This window comes from Oculina patagonica, chromosome 11, assembly GCF_052425735.1.
Source record: "Oculina patagonica isolate OP01 chromosome 11, crgOcupat, whole genome shotgun sequence".
NCBI classification, from domain to species: Eukaryota; Metazoa; Cnidaria; class Anthozoa; order Scleractinia; family Oculinidae; genus Oculina; species Oculina patagonica.
The window spans coordinates 20,836,576-20,858,238 of NC_135768.1; the positions used below are offsets into that span (position 1 = coordinate 20,836,576).

Consider the following 21,663-nt stretch of genomic DNA (forward strand, 5'->3'; position numbering starts at 1 on the left):
GTGTGCGAGCGAGTCACGATTGGTTTTAGTTCCGCTTTTACCTAGTTCCTAGAGGCGGCTGTATTCGCAGGCTACTAGGAACAAGGCAAGTTCTGCTTCTGATTGGTTGAGAAGTGGCGCGAAATTTTAAAACCAATCATGAAACAATGTAAAGCAAAACCAATGCAATTCGGATTACTTTCGACAACCGCTTTATGAAGACTATTTTTCACTAAACAATTTACTGAATGTCAACAATATATTGAAGGTCAAGGTTTTAACTGTAGTAAGAAAGAAAGAGTAGGAATAGAAGTAAGATAAGTGGTATGAATTGTAATAGGGTATTATCTAAATATTAACGTACTGAAATTTTTCTTAGAAACTGGAGTAAGCTAGTTTGGGCGATGTGCACATTTTAACTAAAATTTTCTTAAGTAGTTTTATGAAATAGATGTATTGGGAAAGTTGGGACGCGTATTATGATTGGTAGGAATGACAGAACAACACTCTTTTCCTCATAGAATTTTAAACTAAGTTAGATAGTAGCAAAATACTGATAGATATATATTTCAAGAACAAGGGAAATCATTAAAAAATGATTTTACTTCTCAATTATTTGCGTAGTCATTCTTGTTTGATTCGCAAATCATTAATAATTCATCAAGTTAAATAACCGTGAAGGAGGTTTGCATATAATTGGATACCCGGTCTTAATTAGCATATATTTTAACGATTTTATTTCTCCGTTTACTCCGTAGTTTTTGTTTCGATTGAGAAGATATATCAAACACTCGAGACTGTTTCATTGACTATCCAAACGCCTGGAATTTCGTCAAAAATACTCCACTGCGCGTTGTATTTTCAACTCTCTTCTCGTTGTTTGATATCCCGATGAAACACTGCCTCTCGTATTTGATATATTACTTGAACCCTTAAACTATACCTGTGAAAGGCGAGATCTTTCTTCCCCGACCGCGCTAGGTTCATTCCGATCGCCGATTTGTTTTTCTTTGTTTTTTTTTTTCGCTGTATTAAAGCCTAATTTTTCCGGGCATTGAAAATAAGAATACGGAAAAACTAGCCAGAACACAGCCAAAACATTCCTTAATTTGTTGTGAGCTCATAAAAAGCGGTGATTTACAGAATTCTCGTTGATAAGAAACTTTTTTACCCTGGTGCTACAAAACCTGAAAAGATCCCATGCTGATTTTAGTCTCAAGTTGCTCTTTATTCAAGGTCGTTGCCTTTTCCTCCATCTTATGCCTCCCTCAACTCTCAAGGCCCAATTTATATTAGAGACGAATTATCCTTTTGAGACGGATAGACTAAATGGGCGATTAACCTCAGTTCACAGGTACTAATATACGTTTTATTTTAAACCCCAAAGAAACAGTTCTTGGCCGGTTACGGAAAATTTTATTTCTGGAGAATTCCCTTTCAATTTTATTTGGGGAAGAAACGTCAGATAGTACCGTACTTGGGTGTTTTTATAGCAGTTGACATCTTCTATTTTCTCAGATGACTGTTGTCTATCTAATTTCTCTTTCAACCCCACCCCTCCCCACCCCGTCGTGCTCGCTTCGCTTGTGATTATTTTTCGCCCGCTAGACGATCTGAGAAATAGAGAGGTTGTGAATGGTCTAATGCTTTGATGACTATTAATATGCATCCAGAAAAAATTTTCTTGGAAGGAAACGCAAGTCCAACAAAGGTATGTGGAGTTTGAGGCTTGTGCGCCTGTAGTTACCTTCCCCAGCGGCGATAACGCAAACGATTTGTTACCTCTTGTATGCATGCATGAAATCGGCAAGGAGAGGAAGTTGTTTTCGTGTTGCTGATCACTGCTGTTGAAGCCTTTTCATATGATTGTTGGACTTCTATTTGACGACAATCCGAATCCTTTATTTGTGAGTATTATTAGACGTTTAACACGATAGCTGCTAACTTAATATAGCTTCCTGGGTCTTATTTTGTTTTATATCCAACCTTTGTTCACTCGCCGGTTACCGCTCACTCGTGTACCAAAACAGACCGGATTATTGTAAGGCTATGCTCTGACTCAGACAAGTATAATTTACATAGAATGCAAAGTACAGGGGGTCAACAGTTGTTATCTATAAAGTGTGAGTGTTTTTGGTGCAAAACTAAAAAGTTGCGGTTCACTCTAATGTAACAAATGCTCAAAAACATTTTTGTTTGTACCTTGCCTCGCTTTCACGTATAATTTTGGCCAAAAATATTGTGCAGTTTGTGATATTACTAATTTCTCTGAAAACATGGCTATTTTTTGGTGTTGTGAAAACTATTGTTGGATAGCAATAATTATAATTCTCATGCTTTACTGTACTGGTACTACTGTTTATTGTCTTTTCATTTTTTTATGACCTTTATATCAATGGTGTTTGCATCTGAAAAACCTGGTCAAGCACGAAAGTGTATGATGATATTTATAGAGCCATTTCTAAACATTGTGCTACTGCCGTGCCAAACTAAACTGAAGAATTAAATTCAACTTAAGTGCAGCAGTAGCACGACATTTGAAACCATTATGTTTGGCAGGCTGAATTAAGTTTGGCACGACTACTTAGCACAGCAGGCCTTACCGTGCCACAAGGCAGTAGCACAACTAGATTTCAAACAGTGTGCTCTTGTCGTAAAAGGTAAAAATAGGTAAAGTCTGTGTCTGAGCCAAGTGGCCCATACAGCCGGAGCTTATCCCAGTTTCCATAGCATTAAGCGACTAGGAGTATTGCCACTCCCCCCTGAATGGGATGCTAGTCCATCGCAGGGTTCCTCCATCAGAAAATTCGCCAGTACCCATTTATACACCTGGGTGGAGAGAGGCACTGTGAGAGTAAAGTGTCTTGCCCAAGAACACAACGCAGCGCCCCGGTCAGGCCTCGAACCTGGGCGAATGCTTTGCGTTCTTGCCGCTGGGGAAGCTAACTGTAGCCGCAAAAGCGTCAAACTTTTCCCTGTCTTTCACTGTCATCAAACAGAACCTGTCTACTCGGAGTCGAGCGCGCTAACCATTAGGCCACCACACCTCCCTGCTCTTGTCATATCGAACTAAATTTGTAAACTATTTTAATGTATTTTAAGTTATTTTGCAACTGCGCAACTGCATTAAATTCGCCTTTTGAAACCACTGCTATCTATCATTGTGTCACTGCCAAGCCAAATTAATTTGAGTTAGGCAAAGAAGTAGCATGACCTTTGGAATAGGTCTAAGTATGGCATATGGAGTTATATGGTTAGCTTTTGAAATTTTGGCTTTGCATTTAATTTTTGAAATTTCAGTTTTTGGTATTTTAATTTTAACTTTCTTTTTGTGGTATTTACATCTAATCTTAAAGTTTCCAGATGCTATTTTTCTGCAATTAGATTTCAGATTTGCAGTTTTTGGCATAATGTTTTTGGTTATAGATTTCAGTTTTGGATTTTTCATTTTATTTTCAACATATTCTAGGTCAGTATTAGATTGTGGCATAAGCCAGTTATTTTCAATTTTGTTTTTGTCACTGAAAATAGGTTATGTCGTGGTATATCGAGTAACTTTTTCTGATGTTCAAAGTTACCTTCAAATAGAGAGAAACCTCAAAATAAAAGTTTACTAAATAGAGAATAATACATGGATGCATGTAAAAAGAAAAAGAAAATAAAGAAATATATGTTTATAGTGGTCTAGGTCTAGGTCTATACGGAATTTCTCTTCGCTGAGTGTTCAACTCAATATCTCATGAGTGAGCGCAGCGAAAACAAACGAGAAAGGAAATTTCATATCTCCAGGCAACCTTGTATTATTTTGTTTATTTTGTAAACCTACTTATTACGAGGTTTTTGATGTTTTCTGAAGATTTCCGACCATTTTCTGAAGGTTTCCGAAGATGTTCAAAATGTTGTTTGAAGGTCATACAAAAGTTCCTGAAAAAATGTTTTGGCACTTTTCCCAAAATTTCTGAAGATTGCCAAGGAAGATCCGAAGATGTTTGGACTTAATGTTAAAAAAAAATTAAAAAAAACATCAAGTGACAGTCACAAGCAGAAAGGAAGTACTTCCAAGGAGGGTCGAATGCTGATGTTGTGATTGGTTTGTTTTTCGCTTGCTTGTGATGACTTAGTCCATCTTGCTTTCACTGTATCATGAGTGACGGAGTTATAAGCCGATTCAGAAAAAAGGAAGCATTAGTATATGTAATGTATATGACTCCACTTACAAGTCCAATTTTAGAATTTTCACAATGTCGTAAGTGCTCTTATGACTTCGATTACGACTTTGACTATGACTCTGTTGCTGTTGAAAACCAGTCTTAAGGTAAAAATAGCAAAATTAATGAAACAAATTAAAAAATAGAGCGGTTTTACTTAACCCGTGAAATAAGTAGTGGAATAATAGATGCTACTACTTTGTATTAGTTCTTGCAGTATTATTCCTACTTTTGTTAGTAATTTTTGTGTTTTTTTTTTGTATTTTGTGTACCACACACTAATACTAATTAGTAAGCTCTATGACACACAAACTAACCAGTTTTTGTTTCACCGGTTACGTAAAACCACTCTAAGACAAAAAGGAACAAGGATTCTTATGATAGAGAAGTCAGATTAATTAGACACCTCTGTGAAGTTGTTTAGCTTATTTAAGCCTTTAAGGTTGGAAAAATGTCTTGAAACAAATGAGAAGTTAAAATTAATAATAATAATTTGAAAGCCACAAAAAGGTCATAAACAAAATACAATGTTGTATTGGCCAATTTCTAGCTGATTGTATTTTTGTTTGATATGGCCTACAGTACACAAGGTGAAGAGTGATGGCTTCATTATTACTGGCACAGTACCAATTTGAGGTAAGGTTACCCCCAGCATATAACTTGCCAGTACCCATTCACATGTACTTGTTGTAGGTCAAATTGGTTTTTTAACAGAAACCCAGATTTAAAACAAGTAAGTCCCTATGATTTGTATTGTACAAGTGTTTGTACCTTTGTTTCCATTAAGAACCATATTAAGAAAATCACGAGAGAAAATTTACCAATCAAAATTGCATCATTTGGATTAAATTCACAGCACCCACTACCTTGCACTCGATGGCGTTATCTTGTTTTTAAACAAGCTTGCCTGAAGAAAGTTGAATTTGGTTAATTCTCCTGTTTCACTGTCATTAAGTAGTCTGGAAAACTTCACTTGGATACACTTAAAGAATTTCTTTGGTTTCTCTAAGAAATTTGCAACGCTTAGGTCAGAATTCAAGTTGCTCGCTGCAAAACCGAAATTGTTGTTGCGTGTGTCACAATTTAGGTGCGAAAAGCAATCATGTATGAACTCTTCGTATTTCCAAATATGGTACTTCTCAAATCTGAATAGTCAAACACTGTGAATTTGCTTTTGTTTTCAGGTTAAATCAGTTTTTAACCTAAAGATGAAAACAAAACAATGCGAATTCATTAAAAAGAAATCCCAATAAAAATATATATTTTTTTAGTTCTAAGAAGAGTGTTATCTCATTAAATTACCAAGGTTGAAAAGAGATTTAACCTGAAAACCAATTTGACCTACAACATATACACTTGGGTGGAGACAAGCATTGTAAGAGTAAAGTGTCTTGTTCAAGAACACAATACAATGACCCTTGCAAGAACTCCAATCAGGGCTTTCAATAAGACCTAGCCTGCGTGGCCGGTGTTCAAAGGGGAAGGAGAAGGGGAGTTCGAGCGCGAGGTGCGAGGTGCGAGGAGAGAGGGCGAAGCGCGATCGGAGAAGGGGGGAAGGGGAACGCCTGCCCTGACGCTATTGTTTTTTTCATACCGCCCCTAAAGTACGTGTCATCTGCTTGCGCTCTGTTTTACATCTGGCTGTCAAAATAACAAAACCCTTCACCGCTCGAATTGCCTATCTAATTTCTTTTCTTCTCGTCTTCTTGTCAGAAATATGGCAAGACAAAATCTTTTCACGGTAGATCAGGTCAGATATATCTTCCTTGCACCATTCAACTGCGGATTTGTTACGAAAAATTGCCGTTCTGAGACTGACAGAACGTTTATTTCAATCAAGCAGCGTTTCCGGTGTTCGAGTTTATGGCGTCGGGTTGCAACCGGCCGTGACACAAACAACTTTATACCTCACAGCGTGTAGCGCTTAGCGGCTGCTCTTAACTTGTTATTCTTCGCAGATTCAGTAGTTTGATACCAAATCCTACAACGGCCGACTTCTTTCAAAGAATCAACCCCTTCTCAGAGAAATCGCTCATAACATTCGCCATTGGATTCATCTGCATTGAATGAAAGTTGAGACCAGACCACAGCCATCAAATAAATCGATTGAATGACATACATCTGACTGATCAGAACAATCAATTTTCACACTCTATAAATTCTGACCAATCACGATTTTTGCGTCCAGAATCTGGACGTAAAAAATGACAAAAACAATAGCGTCAGGGCAGGCGTTCCCCTTCCCCCCTTCTCCGATTGCGCTTTGCGCTCTCTCCTCGCACCTCGCGTTCGAACTCCCCTTCTCCTTCCCCTTTGAACGCCGGCCACGCAGGCTAAATAAGACCTGGCAACTCCCAATTTAGATTTTAATTTAATTTTAATTTAATTTAATTTTAATTTGATTTTAATTTTAATTTAAATTTTAAATTTAATTTTAATTTTAATTTTAATTTTAATTTAATGTAATTTTAATTTTAATTTTAATTTTAATTTAATGTAATTTTAATTTTAATTTAATTTAATTTTAATGTAATTTTAATTTTAATTTAATGTAATTTTTAGTTTAATTTTAATTTTAATTTTAATTTAATTTTTATTTGATTTTTATTTTAATTTGATTTAATTTAATTTAATTTAGATTTTAATTTAATTTTAATTTAATTTAATTTTAATTTGATTTTAATTTAAATTTAAATTTTAAATTTAAATTTAATTTAATTTTAATTTTAATTTTTTTTAATTTTAATTTTAATTTAATTTAATTTTAATGTAATTTTAATTTTAATTTAATGTAATTTTTATTTTAATTTTAATTTTAATTTAATTTTTATTTGATTTTTATTTTAATTTGATTTAATTTAATTTAATTTAGATTTTAATTTAATTTTAATTTAATTTAATTTTAATTTGATTTTAATTTAAATTTAAATTTTAAATTTAAATTTAATTTTAATTTTAATTTAATGTAATTTTTATTTTAATTTTAATTTTAATTTAATTTAATTTTAATTTTAATTTTAATTTAATATAATTTTTATTTTAATTTTAGTTTTAATTTAATTTTAATTTGATTTAATTTAGATTTTAATTTAATTTTAATTTAATTTAATTTTAATTTGATTTAAATTTAAATTTTAAATTTAATTTTAATTTTAATTTTAATTTTAATTTTAATTTTAATTTAATTTAATTTTAATTTAATTTTAATTTTAATGTAATTTTAATTTTAATTTTAATTTTAATTTTAATTTAATTTTAATTTGATTTTTATTTTAATTTGATTTAATTTAATTTAATTTAATTTTAATTTAATTTTAATTAATTTAATTTAATTTTAATTTTAATTTAATGTAATTTTTATTTTAATTTTAATTTTAATTTAATTTTAATTTGATTTTTATTTTAATTTGATTTAATTTAATTTAATTTTAATTTAATTTTAATTTAATTTAATTTAATTTTAATTTTAATTTAATGTAATTTTTATTTTAATTTTAAATTTAATTTAATTTTAATTTGATTTTTATTTTAATTTTAATTTGAATTTAATGTAATTTTTATTTTAATTTTAAATTTAATTTAATTTTAATTTGATTTTAATTTAAATTTTAATTTTAAATTTATATTAATTTTAATTTTAATTTTAATTTAATTTTAATTTTAATTTTAATTTTAATTTTAATTTAATGTAATTTTATTTTAATTTTAATTTTAATTTTAATTTAATTTAAATTTGATTTTTATTTTAATATGATTTAATTTAATTTAATTTTTATTTTAATTTTAAATTTAATTTAATTTTAATTTGATTTTTATTTTAATTTTAATTTTAGTTTTAATTTAATTTTAATTTTAATTTTAATTTTAATTTAATTTTTATTTTATTTAATGTTAATTTAATGTTAATTTAAATTTAAATTTAATTTAATTTAATTTTAATTTTAATTTAATTTGATTAAATTAAATTTAATTTTTAATTTTAATTTAATTTTAATTTTAATTTTAATTTTATTTAATTTAACTTTAATTTTCATTTTAATTTTCATTTTATTTTAATTTAATTTGAAAAATGATCTGCAACGCAATGCTGCAGTAAAAATTAACATTCAGCACAATTCCGTCTAACGTCTGAGATGAATAAAGCGTTGTTTTTATAACCACTAACAGGAAATTGCATTTCAAATACAAACTATCATTGCCTTATCACCAGAGTGTCCGTAATGAAGAGGTAGAGTTTGTATGAATTTGCTCTCTGGAGAGATTTGACTGTACTCATAAAAATGATCAATGTACAGTGCTTTATTAAAAAGAATTAAAAACGAAATTTGTACCTATACAACTATTACAAAGAAAGAAAAGATCATAAAGTCTCAATATCTCTTGAAATAAAGTCCTCGGAAACGTTTCTCTAACATGGTTTTCTACTAATCATTGTAACTATTAAATTAATTAAAGCCATTATAATTTTTAACTTACCGGTAACTTTTAATTTGTAATTTTAAATTTGTAATTTTTTAACTTAAATTGTATTTTTTAATTTAAATTAAATTTTTTGGTTTTAACCCTTAATCCCCTCTTGAAATTCTTGTCTCCCAGTGACATTCTATTGCGTAGGTATGGGAATTTTTTGGATCTGCAGAATACATGCACTTGTACTGCATTACTGGCAGTATACATCATCTTATATGCTGATTGTAATTTTTTCTTTAATTTTCATTAAATCACAGAATGAGAGAGAGTTTTTTGCAAGGCTGCAATCATTGGAATATGGCGTGCATTTCTATGAAAACCCAGACTTGCAGCAACAAGCACTTAGTGTTCTTCCAGTATCTGAATTAAAACAGAGAGCAAAGGAGGCGAGTGAAAAAAGCAGAGAGAATGGACAGAATGGAGTTGATGAAAGAGACTGTTTGTTCTTAGAAGTTGTCCGCTGGTTTGGTATGAACTTTTTTTGAATTGAATAGATGTGGAATCTTGCATTTTAATAAAGCTTCTAGTAAATAAATAAAGATGGTAAATGGTTTTAAGCTCGGTGATAAGTAATGAAGATAAATTTTTGAACAATGACATGAGTGTGGGACAAAGAAAAAATTCTGAGTCCCCAACGGGAATCGAGCCCATGCCCTCCCAGATACCGGATGGGCACTCTAACCCACTAATCTACGAGAGACTCGTGGTGAGCTAGGCCATATACTAGGTTGATATGTGACATGCGTCCTGCATACTGCTTGGAATCAGCAATGTCGAAATCATCTAGTGTGTAGTAAATAATGGCCTAGCTCATCATGAGTCTTTTGTAGCTCAGTTGGTTAGAGCGTCCAACCGGTATCTGGGAAGGCCATGGGTTCGATTCTTGTAGGGGACTCAGAATTTTTCCTTGTCCCATGCTGGTGTCATTGTTGAGAAATTTATCTTCATTAATAAAGCTTCTGTTGGCAACTTTACAAATTCCTCTTGAAAGGTGTGCAGCTTATGAAATAATATTCTAATTGATGATTAAGTTCATTAATTGTTGGTTTCAGCTAAATTTTTTAGCTGGATGGACAAACCACTTTGTGGAAATTGCGGCACTAAGACAGAAGCCATTGGACCTGTGCAGCCAACAGCTGAGGATAGGAGATGGCATGCTGGAAGAGTGGAAGGGTTTAAATGTCCAAAATGCGGAAAAGATGAGAGATTCCCAAGATACAATCATCCAGGGAAGCTGTTAGGTAAGGTACTCACAATTTAGGCCATTACTTGTGTCTTCTTTCTTCCTTTGTTCTTGTGCTTCTTTTTGAAATGATTCATATACAGTACAGTGTACATATGGGAGGTGCAGTGGCCTATAGTTAGTGTGCCTGACTCTGGATTAAAGGGACATGGTCAGCGTTCACATTTTGAAAAAAGTCCACCTTAACCCGAAATCAAAATACGTGTAGAGAACCTTCAGAAATCTGCTTCAATCTTCTCAGTGTTTTTTTTTTCTTCTAAATTTTCCCATTTAGTGAAACACTGAGAAGATTGAAGCAGATTTCTGATGGCTTGTTTTGAAAAAAGTCCACAGTGGTATTTTTTCAAAACGTTAAAACTAGTGTCCAGGTCAGCGCGGTAAGAACGCTGACCATGTCCCTTTAAGCGGTCCGGGTTTGAGCCCTGGCTGGGGTCACTGTGTTTTGTTCTTGGGCAAATCACTTTACTTGAGATCACAGTACCTATCTCCACCCAGGTGTGTAAATGGGTACTGGCAAATTTAAAACTGGGTGTAACCCTGCGATGGACTAGTATCCCATCCAAGAGTAGAAATACTCCTAGTCGCTTCACACTAGGAAAACCAGTATAAAAAAACCTGATGGGTCACTAGGCTTAAAGTGCAGACTTTAATACAGACCTTGCCAAAAAAGTATACATATAATCAACTTTTTCATGTCCACTTTACAGAGACCCGTTGTGGCAGATGTGGAGAATTTGCCAACTGCAAGGCCTTGATACTTCGTTCAATGGGTTTTGAAGTGCGGCATGTCACTGACTGGACTGATCATGTTTGGGTTGAAGTTTACTCAGATGCACAGCAAAGATGGATTCACTGTGACAACGATGAAAATCATTTTTATGAAAGGTCCATGGGGAAGAAATTGACTTATATTATTGCGTTCACTCATGAAGAGGTATTTTTTGCCCTAAAACTGTCATAATCTGTACAAATAATAGACGTTATTATTCAAGAAAAGTCATGATACCCACATATAGTCAGAAAGTCACTATTATCTGCCATCCATACATAAGAGATATCCTAGAATATTATGTACATTGGCAAGAATTGTCCAAAGTCTTCCAAAGCACTGTATAACCACAGTTTATCTATACCTGTAAGTGTTTTGTCGACCATTTGGTTAATGCTGAAACATTTATCCCGCTCAATCCTGCAGAATATCATCTGATTTTAGCCAACTCAGCCGACAGTCGGCTAAGCAATATTCTGCACAGTTTCACAGGATAACGATTAATTGTTATAAACTTAAATATGAGACTTAACAATGTATGTCTTATTGGACAATTCTCTGCCATTCTTTTTTCAACTGAGCAAGATAGTGATTTGACCTCCATGGCAAAGGAACTCCTGGCAGTGACCTCCCTCCCTCTCGTAATGTCATATAAGTTATGATCTTAGAAGTTATCTCCAAGTCCTTGGACATATAGGAGTTTTGATTCAAAAGTTTAAGTATCGCGGAAATTGATAGTAAAAAATGTACTTATCTTATATCATACAATATAAGAAGAAATCAAGTGTCGATCACTGTTGAGGTTAAAAGGTTAATTTCAATGTCTTTCAAAAGGCTGTGGATGTAACATGGAGATATTCTACAAAACATGATGAAATCTGTCAACGAAGGTTAATGGTTAGCGAGGAATGGCTAGCAAGAACATTAAAAATGTTTAATAACCAGGTTAGTGTCCAAACTATCTACGTAATATATTTTTCCTTTAACCTTCTGCCCTAAAGTTCCTAAAAACGTGACCCTCATTATCTTGCAGTTAGGTAGAAGGATGTGCCATGTGTTGGCTGACCCAGCCTTACAAAGCAAACATGAGAACTTTGTTCAAGCTGACAATTAAAAGGGGGTGTCTAAAATAAAGCCCCATGTGTCTTCTGATAAAATGCTTGGTTCCCCTTTCAATTTTCCCTGTGTATGCTTGTAAATCAAAGGGAGAATTTTGTAAAAGATAAGTAGTCACTAAGGACCTTATTTCACACACCCCTTAAATTAAATCCAGTTGCACTTGAGGGTACTTCTTTCAGAGGCTTGATACATCTGGAGGGTCACAACTTTCCTGGATACACTAACAACTGTGAAATTTTGTCACTTTTTTTAAAAGATCCTTTCCTCTTGAGAGTCTTTACTTTACGGTATTCCTTCTGACTATAGTATAAGGCAGTATTCCCATTTTTAATTTTCTATGTTTACTACAGCTGCAACATAGGCTTTCTCCCGAGCGGCGTCAGACACTTTTGGAACGTTCAGCAAAGGAACTTGCTGGGTTCTTTTCAGTTCATGAAAGAAAACTGTATGGAACTACTGCATGGAGGCGTATGATTGGAAGACCTGAATCACGGGTAAATTCTTTCAAATAGTCAATCACCTGTAACATTGCCACAATATTCTCACTGGCAACTGCCAATTCTTAATTCGCATTTCTGTAGCACGAATTGACTATAGTATTAAATCAGGAATCTTGCCAAAATTCCTGCTTTGAATTTTAGAGAGGAAAGAAATTCTCACTAATAAAAATCCTGCTGGGATTGTTGCCGTGAATCTCATCAAGATTATGGCAGCTGGGAATTTTACTTCCTGCTGTGAAACTTGGCGAGATTCCTGGCAAGATTTTGGCTGCTGGGAATTTTGTTTCCCGCTGTGGACCTTGCTAAGATTTCATGATTCCCAGCAGGATGCTGCCAAGAGTTTGGGAATTTCACTTCTTTCTTACCAGGAATCTTGGCTAGATTTCAAGATTTCTGACAGCAACTACTAAGAATTTAACTGTTGGGAATTTTGCTTCCTGCTATAAATTCTGCTGGGACTCACGCCAGGATACTCGCTGGGAATGCAATCCTGGCGGCGATAATCTTGGCAGGATCCTGGTGGGACTCCAGCGGGATCCTGACATAATCCCATTTTTGTCACAAGGGCAGTTATTGGGACTGATTCCACTCTATTGTTTTTCATTTCTTCATGTACAACCTCAAAAGATACCGTGATGAAGGCAATGGCATTCTATCAGGACTGTACACCTTAAGTGATACAGAATTACACTGAAAGTAATGATGAGTCTCCTTGCCCTTTTCACATTGGAATAATAATAATAATAACTTTATTTAACGAGGGTAAAAACTCTTTACAGTTAAAAACTGAGAAACTAGTGGCCCTCATTATATTATACATAAAAAATGATAATTGAAATGACTAAAAACAAAATACTAAAATAGAGTTTAACTTAAGAAATAGAGAACCCCCAGGGTTCTTTTCCCACGTCACTCTGGTTTTATTTTATTTTATAGTGGTTTTGGTTTTGTCTTTCAGCATGAGCCGTATACTTTTACACCTACTGATGAAGAAATAAACAACAAAAGGTGATGTAAAGGTTATTTTTTTTTCATCTAGACCATGTCTTCCTTAAAGTGTATATATGGCATGGATTTTTCTAGATTTAATCTCTCTGCATTTGTGTAGATTTGTTTTCCAAATAGATCATTTTGATTGCAGCTCTTTTTGCAACTCCTATCTTAAGAGTATGCCCCCACTTTAACCGAGGCAAAATGTAAACAAATCAGTCTTTTCATCTGTCACCAAGTCATTTAACAATTATTCGCCTAGTAGCAGGGTCAATATAATGTCATAAGTCAATCTTTTCGACCAATGAGAATGTCCGATTCTTATATTCACCTCTGAGGTTATACTAAAAGACAATAATTATCAAGTAACATTACAGAAAACAACCACTGTGAATTTGAACAACGTGGATCAACAGGGCATAGTTAAAGGGATAATCTTTTCAACCGTTCTTTATATGTTTTTTAAAGATCAAGGGTCCAGTATAGCTGTGCAAGTGATAAATACTTCAGAGGGTGCAAGATGGAGGCATTCTTGGACGGCTGGAAATCTGGAGCAGCAGCTGTGAACTCAGTGTTCAGGAAATGTGAATATGATTGGAGAACAGTAAGTGTAATAGTATAGGACCAGAACAAGAAATTCTTGACTTGTAGGACATTTCAGCGGGTAATTTCTCTCCATCATTAATCATCCCTTCCTAGTGGGTTCCAGCTATTATAATGTATTGTCTGGATGTTATAGCTGACAAAGGAATGAACATCATGTTTAATTGCAGGTGTGCGACTATCTTCATCATCGTGGAGTTGAAGAGGCTGACCTTGTCATGTTACAGAAAGGAAACGTATGTAAATCTTAACTTCAAGTAATACAGCAATCTAGTCAGGGTCAATGTCATTGTTTACCCCACAAACTATAAGCATAATAATGGTTAGTGGTCCTGGTTCACCTTGGTTCACCTGGTTCACCTTGGTTCTCCTGATTCACCTGGTTCACCTTGGTTCTCCTGGTTCACCTTGGTTCTCCTGGTTCACCTTGTTCTCCTGGTTCACCTGGTTCACCTTGGTTCTCCTGGTTCACCTGGTTCAACTGGTTCAACTGGTTCACCTTCTTCTCCTCGTTCTCCTAGTTGTCCTTGTTCACCTGGTTCACCTTGGTTCTCCTGGTTCACCTGGTTCTCCTGGTTCACCTTGGTTCACCTGGTTCACCTTGGTTCACCTGGTTCACCTTGGTTCTCCTGGTTCACCTTGGATCTCCTGGTTCACCTTGGTTAACCTGGTTATCCTGGTTCGCCTTGGTTCACCTTGGTTCACCTTGGTACTCCTGGTTCACCTTGGTTCCCCTGGTTCGCCTTTGTTCTCCTGGTTTACCTTGGTTCTCCTGGTTCACCTTGGTATTCCTGGTTTTCCTGGTTCATCTTGGTTCTCCTGGTTTACCTTGGTTCTCCTGGTTCACCTTGGTATTCCTGGTTTTCCTGGTTCGCCTTTGATCTCCTGGTTTACCTTGGTTCTCCTGGTTCACCTTGGTATTCCTGGTTTTCCTGGTTCATCTTGGTTCCCCTGGTTCTCCTGGTTCACCTTGGTATTCCTGGTTTTCCTGGTTCATCTTGGTTCTCCTGGTTAACCTTGGTTCTCCTCGTTCACCTGGGTTCTCCTTGTTCTCCTGGTTGACCTTGGTTCTTCTGGTTGACCTTGGTTCTCCTGGTTCACCTTGGTTCTCCTGGTTCTCCTGGTTCACCTTGGTTCTCCTGGTTCTCCTGGTTCTCCTGGTTCACTTTGGTTCTCCTGGTTCACCTTGGTTTTCCTAGTTCACCTTGGTTCTCCTGGTTCACCTTGGTTATCCTGGTTCACCTTCACCTGGTTCACTTTGGTTCTCCTGGTTCACCTTGGTTTTCCTAGTTCACCTTGGTTCTCCTGGTTCACCTTGGTTTTCCTAGTTCACCTTGGTTCTCCTGGTTCACCTTGGTTATCCTGGTTCACCTTGGTTCTCCTGGTTCACCTGGTGCTCCTGGTTCACCTTGGTTTTCCTGGTTCACTTTGGTTCTCCTGGTTCACCTTGGTTCCCCTGGTTTAGCAAGTTCACCTTGGTTTTCCTAGTTCACCTTGGTTCTCCTGGTTCACCTTGGTTCACCTGGTTCACCTGGTGCTCCTGGTTCTCCTGGTTCACCTTGGTTCTCCTGGTTCACTTTGGTTCTCCTGGTTCACCTTGGTTCTCCTGGTTTACCAAGTTCACCTTGGTTCACCTTGGTTTTCCTAGTTCACCTTGGTTCTCCTGGTTCACCTGGTGCTCCTGGTTCTCCTGGTTGACCTTGGTTCTCCTGGTTCACTTTGGTTCTCCTGGTTCACCTTGGTTCTCCTGGTTCACCCTGGTTCACCTTGGTTCTCCTACTTCACCCTGGTTCACCTTAGTTCTCCTGGTTCACCTTGGTTTATTTTGGTTCTCCCAGTTCACCTTGGTTCTCCTGGTTCACCTTGGTTACCCTGGTTCGCCTTTGTTCTCCTGGTTCACCTTGGTTCTCCTGGTTCACCTTGGTTATCCTGGTTCACCCTGGTTCACCTTGGTTCTCCTGGTTCACCTGGTTTTCCTAGTTCACCCTGGTTCATCTTGGTTCTCCTGGTTCACCTTGGTTCACTTTGGTTCTCCTGGTTCACCCTGGTTCACCTTGGTTCACCTTGGTTCACCTTGGTTCCCCTGGTTCACCTTGGTTCCCCAGGTTAACCTTGGTTCTCCTGGTTCACCTTGGTTCTCCTGGTTCACCTTGGTTTACCTTCGTTGTCCTCGTTCACCTTGGTTCTCCTGGTTCACCTTGGTTCACCTTTGTTTTCCTGGTTCACCTTGGTTCTCCTGGTTGACCTTCGTTCTCCTGGTTCACCTTGTTTGACCTAGTTAACCCGTTCACCTTGTTCACCTTGGTTCTCCTGGTTCACCTAGTTCACCTTGGTTCACGTGGTTCACCTGGTTCACCTTGGTTCACCTTGATTCACCTTGGTTCTCCTAGTTCACCTTGGTTCACCTGGTTCACTTGGTGCTCCTGGTTCACCTTGGTTCACCTTGGTTCACCTTGGTTTTCCTGGTTCACCTTGGTTCACCTGGTTCAGCTTGGTTCTCCTGGTTCACCTGGGTTAACCTGGTTCACCTTGGTTCACCTGGTTCTCCTGCGTTCTTCTGTTTCACCTGGGTCACCTGGGTCGCCTGGGTCGCGTGGGTTCTCCTGGTTCTCCTTGGTTCTCCTGGTTTACCTTTGTTCACCTCGGTTCACCGTGGTTCTCCTGGCTCACCTTTGTTCTCCTCGTTCACTTCGGTTCTCCTTGTTCACCGTGGTTCTCCTGGTTCACCTTGGTTCACCTGGTTCACCTTGGTTCACCTGGTTCACCTTGGTTCACCTGGTTCACCTGGTTCACCTTGGTTCTCATGGTTCACTTTGGTTCACCTGGTACACCTTGGTTCTCATGGTTCACTTTGGTTCCCCTGGTTCACCTTGTTTCATCTGGTTCACCTTGGTTCTCCTGGTTCACCTGGTTCAACTTGGTTCACCTGGTTCACCGTGGTTCTCTTGGTTCACCTTTGTTCTCCTGGTTGACCTTCGTTCTCCTGGTTCACCGTGGTTCTCCTGGCTCACTTTTGTTCTCCTTGTTCACTTCGGTTCTCCTGGTTCACCGTGGTTCTCCTGGTTCTCCTGGTTCACCTGGTTCACCTTGGTTCACCTTGGCTCTCCAGGTTCACCTTGGTTCACCTTGGTTCACCTTGGTTCACCTGGTTCACCTTGGTTCTCCTGGTTCAATTTGGTTCACCTGGGTTGCCTGGGTCGTCTGGGTTCTCCTGGTTCACCTTGGTTCTCCTGGTTCACCTGGGTTCTCCTTGTTCACCTTGGTTTTCCTGGTTTACCTTTGTTCACCTCGGTTCACCTGGTTTTCCTTGGTTTCCCTGGTTCACCTTGGTTCTCCTGGTTCACCGTGGTTTTCCTGGTTCACCGTGGTTCCCCTGGTTCGCCTTGGTTCACGTTGGTTCCCCTGGTTCGCCTTGGTTCAGCTTGGTTCTCCTTGTTCACCTTGGCTCTTCCTGGTTCACTGTGGTTCACCTTGTTGACCTTGGTTCTGCTGGTCCACCTTGGTTCTCCTGGTTCACCTGGTCCACCTGGCTCTGCTGGTTGTCTTGGTTCACCTGCTTCATTTGGTTCTCCTGATTCACCAAGGTCTACGAGAATCATAGAACCACCAGAATGAGTGAGCCCTGAGAGCAGTAAGAAGCACAATAGCCAAAGAGCCAACGCACCAAGATAGCCAGAAGAAATAAAAGAGCTAAAATAACCAGAAAACCGAAGGAACTAAGAGAACCGTTGCTTTTTAGCAAATTAATTTTATGACGTCAGCTGTGGCTATAACACCAGAGATCAGAGCAGATAGAGTCTTTATGACATTGATCGGGATACTTGTCATTCGTTTTTTGGTCTACTTAGGGGAATCCGTTTGAAATACAAACTTAAGAGTTTATAGTCAGTAATTGATAGCTGACAACTGCAGTGTTTTTTTTCTTAAGTCTTGAATTCTTTCTTCACTATAACCAGGCCTACCTAGCACGACTTCAGGGCTCGCCTTCAGGCTTGGTTGCATGGCAGTTTGATTTCACCTCCTGTGGTTTAGTGATTGACACCGTCACCATAGCAACCCAGAGCATTACAGCCGAGAATGGGCTGGTGGAATGGAGACTAGAAGGAGATGACGAAATTGTGCAGAATCTGGATCTTAGTGGTGGTAAATCATTGACTGTGAAATTAGTTTGTTTCTCCTCATTAATTAATTAGAAAATTATGTTAGCACTTGGGATGAGTGTGTTGTCATAAAGATGGAACTTGGCACAACGTGGCAACCTCTCTTATGAGAACTGTTGACTCAATCATTTCTTAGAGGCATTCTTACTAATTGCTCCATATAACTTATGAAAAGGAAAATTGGTTGTCTTTGTGCGAGGAGATGTTAAAAATGTACTACACCTGAAGGAGAGGGTAATTAGAGTCATGTCATGGGAAGGCACCAGGAAATTGAGAAGATGTGCAAATAAAGAAAGAACTGGTATTTGCTGTAATTGTAGCTCAGCAATACGGTCTGCATAGAGTGGATTTGTAAAAGCTAAAAGCACTTGAGAAAACAAGTGAACAGCGTGCGTTTTAAGGAAGGACGTTCGTGCACTTCAATTCACGCTACAGTTTTTTATTTAGTTTCTTTTGTCATTTAACTTTATCCGGAAGTGAAATTCAATCGTGAATTTCAGGTTTCACTTTGTTACTTCGTTTGCTTACTTCCTGGCACGTGGGCAGTAACATATGAAATTTAAATTTCCTACCACACAGATTTTTTCATGTTTTGAAAAAAAAAAATAGAAAAGTAAAAGAACAGAGAAACGGTAGAGTAAGCGTTCCATCAAACGAAAGACATGGGCTACTTAGCGTCTAAGATCGTTTAGGCCAAACAAAGTTACGGTAAGGGCTGCTGCAGTATTAGAGAGATTAAGCATGACGTTATAGGGCAAACGGCAAACGCGAGCTTGCCTTTTATTTTGTTACCTTTTTATCGAATTCTAAAATTAATCGCCCATAAAAACAGAGAAAGAATCCCACATTCACGACAAACACAAAACTACTCATTTCTGCATACGAACGCCAAACGGCAAACGGCAGAAGTTGAATTTTTGCCGTTCGCGGGATAAATGTACGTTATGCTTAACCACCCTATTATTGTTCATTTTCTTACTTAGCGCCCGCGCGCTCGATGTAAGACGCGGCGTGGCATTGTAACGAAAAATTTCGCATGAGATATCAACTTATAAAAACTTCAATTACAAGTAGACCGACTGAACAATAATTGATTTTATCAATGTAATGCTATTGTTGTTGATTTGTAGATCAAGAGCCATTAACAACCTCTTCACTGAGTGGTTGCAAGTCGTTCAAACTCACAGCTTCACTCAGTGGTGGAAATGGACCTGCCGCTTGGCAACACGCGCAGATTTTCAGCCAGCCAATTGACAGTGAGGACGAAATTTCTTTAGACATCACTGTCGCGCTATGGGATTCAGACTCTTAAGTAACGCAAAACATAGTTTTTACCTTCACAGCGGTCAAATGCAAAAATTGATTGAATTTGACTCGAAAGTGTGCAAACTTTAGTAAGAAATTGTTAAAGAAATAGTCAGTGGAGATGAGTTATCAAATTTCCCATCCATTAGCGGCGTATAAACCTTAACTTTTCCAGGGACGGCATTAACTTTTGGCTTTAAAGCGAAAGCTTTCGGAAAATTTAAGACTTTGTATGGAGAATTTTGGCGGGAATTGCACAGAAACTGCGCACGCGCGTGGCGTTTCACCGCTGTGTGGGTTTTTACCTTACACAAAGTTAGTGACAAGGAATTAATGGTAGTAGATGTTATATTATAAGGTAGACAAATTTGTGAATTCTTTTTTAATGAAAATTATGAACAGTATTTATAACCTAAATTGGAAATAATGATATTTAACTTAGGTGTGGAATTGGAAGCACAGTTTTTGCTGCTTTTTAATGCGAAAGCAGGATAAATTTTTAGCTGAATAATATAATTATATTTGCAATGTTTTAACTAAGGTAAGCGCCGTTTAACGTTAAAGAATAATTATACGACACAAAATAATGTCTCAACTCGCAAATGTTGAAATCAGATTTTCCACGGTGGTTTATTTACGTTTTACCATCTTCAAGCTGATAGTATTCTAAGAGCAACAGTTTGTTTATAAACTAAAACCTTTATCTTTTTAAAGAATATTGTGCTTTTTAAGGAAGGTATTATAACTAGAAACACGGGAAAGAAAGAAATCAAAATAGATCTTTAAATTTACTACACACCTACTGAAATAATAAATAAAATTGTCGAGAGTTTAATGGGTATGCCCTCTGTTTTTTAACTCTTGGAAATGACAGTAGCTACATTTTATTTTACATTCTAAATGCAGTGTTCACACTTAGTGCCTGGGCACGGTGCACGAGTACGATCCTCGCTGAGCATTATTTCAACATACCATTTAGGGTGATTTGGTATTGGATTTCTGTGTCTGAACACTACGCTATGGTTTGCCAATGCTTAGGAACAAGTGTTTGGGCACTAAGTGTAAACAAGGCATAAGTGTGAACACGGCGTAAATAAACAAACATTCTGGCGATACACCCAATCACTCTCCCAATCAAAGTTTCCTTTTTACTCCTAACCAACAGAAACACGCATCCTTTGACATTTAATAATAGCTTGACCAACAAATGCTCAATCTTGGTGCAATGATCTGTTAAACGTACCACTTACTTAAAACAAAGAAAGCAACGAAGAGCATGAAAACAATAGCTGAGGCTCCCCCAGGGCAGGGCTCGTACGGGTCATGGGAAACCCGGAAAGTCATGAAATTTTAGAATTTTATTTTCCAGGCCTGGAAAGTCGTGGAATTTAAGTGTGGGTCATTGAAAGTCGTGGAAAAATGGTATTGATAATACAAAATAAATTAGGCAGGTTAGTTTGTTTGAGACAAGACAATTTTTGAAAAATTCCAAGAAAAATGGTGAAATTTAGGTCATGGAAAACTTTGAAAAGTCATGGAAAAGGTCATGGAAAGTCATGGAATTTCAAAAGTTCAAAAGAGTACGAACATTGAAGAAGTCACAGGGAACAAGGAAATATGGCCATAAACTTTTTTGAAACACGGGATCAAAAGCGTATTTTATTTTAGGGAACAGTGAACACCAAAATGGAAGAAATACTTTTAGGGAACACGGAAACACAAGAAAAATTTCATCGGAACAATGGAACCCTTCCCTTCCCTGGGAGGCCCTCATAGCTGCCTGTATGATGTCACAGGTTTTTAAGACGCAACCGAGGATTTTCCGAACAGAAGCCTTAACTGAGAATTTCAGAAAGCATACTATGAACCGAACTTCGAACCTGATAGTTTTTAAATTATTTGTTAAAACAAATAATTTGACACCCTCGAACTTCTTATCTTGAAATGTGAAAAATCCCGAGAATATTTATATTTAAATTGCAAATTTTATTCGGTCTGTGTTTCGTATATTCGTTGTATTCAATGTTGCTTCACCGTGAAGGTTGTCTGTGGGTTTTCAACTTCAAAACTTTGTAGTAAACATCTGTTGAAGTGGAGAGGGTTTCTTAAATTTTGAAATATGCTCGAGACTGCTGGTAAACCAGTAAAGTTACTGGAATGACGTGTCTGGAGGTGTGAAACTGTGTCGCAGTCACAACGACGGGCGGAAGATTTGGAACTTCTTATCTATCAAGGTAAATATTCTATGATTTGTTATAATTTCCCACAGGTTAAGGGCCCGATTATATGGCGAATTTCAGCCCGGTTTGCAGGGCTG

At 36.9% G+C, this 21,663-nt stretch overlaps 1 protein-coding gene across 1 annotated transcript; it reads left to right on the forward strand.

Annotated features, from left to right (window-relative positions):
- The first annotated feature begins 1,865 nt into the window (after positions 1 to 1,865).
- On the forward strand, positions 1,866 to 19,369 carry LOC144629944 (peptide-N(4)-(N-acetyl-beta-glucosaminyl)asparagine amidase-like). The gene is made up of 12 exons (XM_078488201.1): positions 1,866 to 1,886; positions 4,770 to 4,823; positions 8,915 to 9,125; positions 9,710 to 9,898; positions 10,608 to 10,834; positions 11,504 to 11,614; positions 12,139 to 12,282; positions 13,247 to 13,296; positions 13,747 to 13,882; positions 14,052 to 14,117; positions 17,838 to 18,024; positions 19,172 to 19,369. Exons 2-12 carry the CDS (start codon positions 4,788 to 4,790, stop codon positions 19,351 to 19,353), a joined length of 1,539 nt encoding a protein of 512 aa, XP_078344327.1. The 5' UTR covers positions 1,866 to 1,886; positions 4,770 to 4,787; the 3' UTR covers positions 19,354 to 19,369.
- The last annotated feature ends 2,294 nt before the right edge of the window (positions 19,370 to 21,663 follow it).